The 7,215-nt window shown below is 53.8% G+C and overlaps 1 protein-coding gene across 1 annotated transcript in view; it reads right to left on the bottom strand.

The window, feature by feature from the left end:
* Nucleotides 1-5,312: 5,312 nt before the first annotated feature.
* Nucleotides 5,313-7,215, bottom strand: part of DPP9 (dipeptidyl-peptidase 9) — a 35,479-nt gene continuing 33,576 nt past the window's right edge. Inside the window, exon 18 of the mRNA XM_006896382.1 lies at nucleotides 5,313-5,405. Within this exon, the coding sequence (XP_006896444.1) occupies nucleotides 5,313-5,405 (93 nt within the window). The remainder of the gene's footprint in view (nucleotides 5,406-7,215) is intronic.

The raw sequence follows: 7,215 nt of genomic DNA, 5'->3' as shown, positions 1-7,215 counted from the left end.
TATTTTAAACCATGCAGCATTCCCTTGTTCTGTCTGGACAAGGACTTCTTGGTCTATGTGTAGGTTTTGAATGAGCACAATTCGGTGTCCTGGGATTCCCATTCTTCTGCATGTTTGCCATTTTTTGTTATAAACAATGACAAGGGACTTGACGGCACATAACAACAACAACAACAACAACAATGAAATGCCTTTGCAGTCAGAGGGTCAGCCAAGAAGAGGAAACCCTCAGTGAGAGAGGTTGACAGTGGCCAGATCAATGGGTTCGGAAGAAATTACTGCTGTGGGTGTGGTTCAGGCACTGTTCTGTTCTCTTATACATGCAGTTCTGTGGCTGACTCTGAGAAGAATGGGAATCCCAGAACATTTGATTGTGCTCATGTGAAACCTCTACTTGGACCAGGAGGCAACTGTCAGAACAGAGCAAGGAGATACTGCATGGTTCAAAATCAGGAAGGGTGTATGCCAGGGATGTGTCCTGTCTCCATACCTTATCAATCTATATGCAGCACAGATTATCCGGGAGGCTGGGATCTAGAATCAGGATTAGAGGAAGATTCATTAACAACCTGTGTTATACAGATGACACAATCCTGCTTGCTGAAACTGAGGACGATCTGAATCGCTTGCTGCAGAAGGTCAAGGATTTAGGGCTGTTGTACATAGATGGGGTTGCTATGAATCATAAGTGACTTGATGGCGCATAAGAACAGCATCAACATGCAGTTAATGTAGCCTGGTACCAATTTGGTGGTCCCTGGCAACGGTGCAACAATGTGGTACAATCCTTGAGCACACCCTCCAGGTCCGATTAGTATCTGCCACTTTAGAGTAGCCACCTGTCATCTGTCAGTTGTATCCTGGTGGCAGTATTCCTCAGGATTCAAAATCAAACTGCCTGCTAATGATAGTGCTTTTCCAGATAAGCTCATTCATGTTTCTACAGTGTGTACAAGGCTATTTATTGCAGTAGCATTTACACCAGGGTTTGGCCATGTGTAGTCTGTGGACCAAGCTGGTTGCTGAGATACTGGGAACTGTCCACTGACATTCCAAATACGACCAAGGTCTTCCTTGATGAACAGGTCTCAGCAGAGCTAACAGAATCAGACAGACTAGGGAGAGAAGCCTGGTCATCTATCTACTGGCTTATGGAAAATCAGCCAACGAAAGCCCTATGGTGACGACAGAATGCCATCAGGCACGGTGCTGGCAGGCGAGCCCCCCATGGGAAGGCCCACAGAACACCATTGGGCATGGTGCCATCAGGCGAGCCCCCCGTGGGAAGGCCCACCACAGCACTGGCAGGCGAGTCCCCTGTGGGAAGACCTACAGAAGTGGGCACCTTATGGCCTCAGTGCACTAAGGGCTGTTAAGGTGGTGCTGGCCCACGCAATGTTTCATCACTTTATGTCATTATGCCCAGGGCCACTACTTGATGGAAATTACCCACAAGGTGCAGATGAATACGCAGGAAACTGGAGGTGGTGCGGACCTCTAGGAACAGAAGGGACCCTTCCTCAGTAGAGCTTTATTCACTTGGAGCAGAGGAAGATGCATGACGAACAGGCGGTGGAAATGGAACTTATGGCTAACTGCCTCCACGAACAGCTTGCCAGAGGCCAGACTTCAGTGATGCTGGCTTCCATTAGTGAGACATTCAAACACAGGTTCTAGAAAACTCTCATCAAAAGGTGAAGAAGAGTGTGAAACAATCTCAAATGCTTCCATCAAATTCACTTTGTAGAGTCAAGGAAGCTGGATCAATTTCTGAAACTTGCCCTGAGATAATCTTTAAACCTTCAACTAAACCTATCCTGAGGTCTTCTTTAAACAAAACGTTATTGTATTGTCAGATGCTGTTTGTTTTGTGTGTGTGTTTTTTTCTTTTTAAAATCAGGGTCTCTCTTCAGACTCCCTCATCTGTGCCACTAGACACCCTTATTTTTTATTATTTTTTTGTGTGTGAGTGTACTGTCAAATCAGATCTGACTGGTACAGGAGGAGATTGTCCCTCCTTCCCCAGCAGAGCATCTTGGTGGATTCGAACCGTGCCTCTGGGATTGCAGTGCAGCTTCTTGCCACTAGGCCACCAGAGCTCCCCTTAGATGCCCTTTCTAAAGTCAGTTTCAACTCACAGCAACTGAGCAGCCCGAGCCCCTGCTCCAGTCGCCCCATCTCTGCCAAGCCCACTGTTGCAGCCCCTGTCGATCTAGACTGCTGAGCGCCTTCCTCCAGCGACCAGTCCCTCCCGACAACTTGACCGACATATGTGAGAGGAGGTGGTCTCGCCATCCTTGCCTCTCAGGAGCATTCTGGCCACCCCTCTGAAATAACTGCTTAGCTTAAGTGATAAAGAATGTCTTCAGCCACGAACTGCTTTAAGATCAATCTATACAGGGCTGTTGTGAATCACAGTCAACTCGATGATGCCGTACGGGGTCGCTGTGTGTGGCAGTCAACCCAGCAGCAGTTCTCGTGGACTGAGTCGGACGGACAACAGTAATGTCAAAGGTTAGATAGGAAGCTTAAGGGAGAGCAGTGTAATCGGCAGGAATAACTTGTTGAGTGTGAGAATGGCTACAAAACTTGAAGGATGTCACGAGTCACTGATTTGTACATGTTCTGCTGTGCAGATTTTCAACAGAAGAGTAGAACCTGCCAAAGGCTGCAGAGTGGACAGTGAGTGGAAGGCAGGCTGGCACCCTCAGTGTTGGGACAGATGGACAGGAAGTGGGGTGAGCCACCTCCCATCCACCTTGGACCAGTATCATGATAGGCGGGAGACGAAATGGAAGTTGTCATCTTGCTCGGATCCACAATCAACACCCTTAGTATCAGCAGTCAAGAAACCAAAAGATGAAGGGGAGCTCTGGTGGCCTAGTGGCAAGAAGCTGCAACTACAATCCCAGAGGCACACGGTTCAAATCCACCAGATGCTCTGCCGGGAAAGGAGGGACAATCTCCTCCTGCACCAGTCAGATCCGATTTGACAGTACACACACACACACACACACACACACACACACACACACACACACACACAAATAAAAATAATAATAATTAAAAAAAAAGAAACCAAAAGATGAGTTGCATTGGGAAATGTAGGGGCCTCTCCAGAGCAACGATGTTAGCGTAAAGACTAAGGTAGACCTGATCCAAGCCATAGTACACGCAATTGCTTGCGGTGCATCTAAGAGTTGAAGGGTGACTAAAGGTGGCAGAAGATTAAGTGATGCCTTTGAGTTGTGTTGGAGAAAATATATCCATGGACGGCCAAGGGAGTGAAGAGGTCTGTCTGTCTTGGAGTGGGTGAAACCAGAGGGCTCCTTGGAGTAAGGACTGTGAAGCTGTTGCACATATGCTAGGCCTGTGGTTAGGAGAGGCCACTATCTGGAGAAGGACGTCATGCTTAGAATGGTAGAGGGTCAGAGGAAGGCCCTTGACAAGATGAATTGACACGGCGACTGCAGCAACAGGCTGGAGTACAGTGGGGACGGTGGGGCTGGCTCAGGGGAGGGCAGGGTTCCGAGCTGTTGCTCACAGGGCTGCTGAGTTGTACTTGACCTGATAGACTTAGTAACAACCGTGGAGTCAAGACTAGAGAGGTGAAAGGTGGGGCTGAGCGACACGCACCACAAGGGGGCGCTGTGGGCCAGCTGTGCTGCTGCCCTGGGCCGTGGACCAGACGAGGCAGGTCTGCACGGACCTTCCTGTGCAGGAGGACTGGGCTCACTGGACAGTCAGATGGGGGCCACCTCCCGGGCACCATGCTGGCAAACTTGGAAGAGGGCTGGAAACAACACTGTGTGCTGGATCTGGGCTCTGTCCTCTCCCAAAGCCCCAGAGTTCACAGTAGACTGAACTGCATCTCCCCCAAAACTCTCGTGTTTTAACCGTAACTGCGGCTCTTGTCGCTGTGACCTGCAACATTCCGACCTCCTGGGCTGCCATCTACTGTACTGTAATCCAGCGTTGTGGGTGTTCCGATAACATCAGCGTCCCACGAAGGGCAGCAGACAGAGTGAGACCCAGGGGGGACAAATGGCTGATGCCCTCACTGCTGACAGAAGGGCTAGAGGTTCGAGTCCACCCAGAGGTGCCTCTGAATAAAGGCCTGGCAATCTAGATCCAAAACCTTAACCACTGTCTACAGACACAGGCCACTGTGGGGGGAGACTGACTGGGCGGCAGGTGTTAGACAGACATGCAGACATGTGAGGACAGACAACGCAGGAACCACCCGGGAGCGAAGGCACGTCCAGCCAGGGCTACGGACAGTGGAGGGGCTGGGCTGCCACATGGGACTGGACCTCCTGGCCCATGGGGAAATGCACCTCTGTCTTTTAAGGTCCCCCTCGTGTCTGAGCGGCACCAGGACGTTGAGACAGCGGTCAGCCGCCCACAAGGAGCCTCAGGCCATGCAGGTCTCCACCTGGAATTGTTTAATGAGTCTACTTCTTACACGCGTAATTATAAAAGAATAAGAATCGACAAAAATATTTTCTTTCCATAATATGTAGAGGTGGTTTGTTTCCGTCTCTCTTTCCCGTCTGTCTTGTGGGCCCGCCCCTGGCAGGGAGGGAAGGGTAGGAGGAGAACCCTGAGGAGGGGGCGGCCCAACTCCCAGCCCCCTGGCCCGGGTCTGGTGGACAAGTAGCTGGGCTGGTGGGCCCGGGAGGGGAACAGCCGCTGGGTGGGTGCAGCACGGGTGGGAGTGGGGTGCAAGGGGCCAGGGGCTCAACGCCCGCCCAGCACCACTCCTCATCCGGCTTCGGAAGACGCAGGGCTCCACAGGGCTGGCTGGTCCTGCTTTCGGTGTCGGCATCCCTTGCTTTTTTTGTCTTTTAAATTATTTTGAAAAATGCCCCCCTAACAAAACACAGACATGAAGTGGGAGTGAGGGGAGCAAAGGCAAACGCAGGCTTCTGTGCTGGGGTGCGAGGCAGGCTGGGGCCGGGGGCCGGGGCCCCCTGAGTGCTGAGTGCTCCAGCCCTCCTCTTCTCCCCGGTTTCCCCCTTCCCCAAAGGTGGGAAAAGGAGGGAATGACTTGGGGATGAGCCTCTGGTGTCGGGCACCATCTCTGCCCAGGCAAGAAGCAGCAGGCATAAAGGAAAACCGTGAGCATCAAGGATCAAGGCAAGGCATTCGGTCAGCAAAGGCAGCGGCTTGCAGGCTGTCCAGCAGGGGCGGTGGGAGGTGGACGCTGTGCCCAGGCCGGCAGCTCGGTCCCTCTGCTGGCTTCCCGTGGGGGTGGTGGCCAGGCCACTTGTGCTCTGAAGGTGAAGGCCCCGGGCGGGCGGAGGCCGGGCTCAGAGGTATTCTTGTAGAAAGTGCAGCAGTGTGATCTCGTAGTGCTCACCGGACTCGGGGCAGCGGATGCTGTGTCTCTCATTGGGATAGATCTGGGTGGAGAGGAAGCAGATACTGGTGGTACCAGGGACCTTGTCCCCAAGGCTCCTCCCCACTTTCTAGCTTGGGGCATTTCCAGAGCACCCTGCTCCTGGGAGGGAAGCATGTGTGCTGGTCTGGAGTTGAAGGGCTTAGGTTCAAATCCCACTTCTGACACCAGCTTGCTGCTTTAGGCAAAAGACTGCAGCCTCCCCGTTTGAAAGCAGGGTCCATGAGCAAGCTCAATAGTGACGAGGCTCATAAAAGCACAGCAGGTGCACATGTGAGAGCTTTAGATGCTCCAGCCTCTCTCTGCTGTAGCATCTCTAACATCACAGTCCTTTCTAGAGCTGACACGCTGATCTTTGCAGAGAAAGACACATCCTGCCCCGCCCGCCTTCCACCCCCATGCCTCAACCTACAGCCTTTTCTCTTAGCCATCAGATTCGCTTTTCAGGCCACTCCCTTTGTCTTGGGGTCTCTTAGCACCAAAGAGTGCATCAGCCCCAGGAAGGGCGGCATCATGCTAAACCAGCACATCTCCTGGCTCTGTCCCATCCGCAGGACATGGGCCACCAGCTGCTTCCCTGCCATGAGTGCAGGCTGCGACCCTCTGGGTGGACAGCGACAGGGGCACAGCTCTCTAGTCGGGATGCGAGGTGTCCTGAGCGGTGTCTATCTGTTCCCACTACCCTGGGCCCCAGTGACTTACTTGGGTGTTCAATCTGCTCCAAGCACCCAAATCACCCGCTCAAGCCTGTCACTCACTGGGGCGGGGGATGGAGTCATGTGGCTCTTAACCTAATCTACCAGTGAGAAGGTTTCTAACCCAGCCCTCCTAAGCCGACCCAATGCTTCCTGCCTGGCACAACTCAGGGGGCATCAAGACACCTCTGGTGTCCCTCCCCTTTCCATGCCTTCTTTACTCCATTCCCGGGTGAATCAAGACCTGGCTGCACCGTCTCTGAGCACAGCTCTGCGAGGGCCACCAGCCTAACGTCAGGACTACTGGCCTGATGTCAGCACCTCTAGGACCCCCAGCCTGATGTCAGCACCTCTAGGACTCCTGGAATGATGTCAGCACCCCTAGAATGATGTCAGCACCTAGGACTCCTGGAGTGATGTCAGCACCCCTAGGACCCCTGGTCTGACATCAGCATCCCAGGACTCATGGTCTGACAGTAGCACCCACTGGACTCTTGGCCTGAGGTCAGCACCCCAGAAGCCTTGGTGCTGACGTCAGCACACATCCCAGGGGTCCGTGTGGCGCTCCTCACAGATGCGGAGCCTGGGTGTCCCTGCTATGCTGTCCCCACCTCCAGGCGGCCCTCACCTGTGGGGGTGGTGGATGGGAGGCTGATTGGCGCATGGAGGGAGCAGGTGGGCATGAGGAGCTCAGCGTCATGGGATCGGAAGGGACCTGTGCGGTGTCATCCTGCCACCCTAGCCTCCAGCCAGCTCCCTCCTCCCGCCTGGGTGTCCCCCTCACAGAGGAACCTTCTTGAGTTCTCTGTACAGAGGTCTCGGCTTTGGGGCCCTTCAAGGAACACACCCCTGACCCGTCAGGAACGTCCAGCATCCTGTGCATCTCTTCAGAGCAAACGCTGACTGGGACGGGCACCCATGAGTTTAGGACACGGCCAGCCTATCCTGTCCCCCCGCCCTGAGTGCTCTCAGCACTGATGACAGTGTGGTGCCCTGTGCAGGGTAAGTGAGGAGGAAACACTGGGGCGGAGTCAGGCACAGGGACATAGGGGAGGCCGGGGTGCACCTGGGGCAGAGCCAGGTATGGGGGCACAGGGGAGGCTGGGGTGCACCTGGGGC

Source organism: Elephantulus edwardii, unplaced genomic scaffold (assembly GCF_000299155.1).
Source record: "Elephantulus edwardii isolate Elephantulus edwardi_28Jun2011 unplaced genomic scaffold, EleEdw1.0 scaffold00185, whole genome shotgun sequence".
NCBI classification, from domain to species: Eukaryota; Metazoa; Chordata; class Mammalia; order Macroscelidea; family Macroscelididae; genus Elephantulus; species Elephantulus edwardii.
The sequence above is the reverse complement of the archived record's forward strand: the minus strand, read 5'-3'. Positions and strand labels throughout refer to the sequence as shown.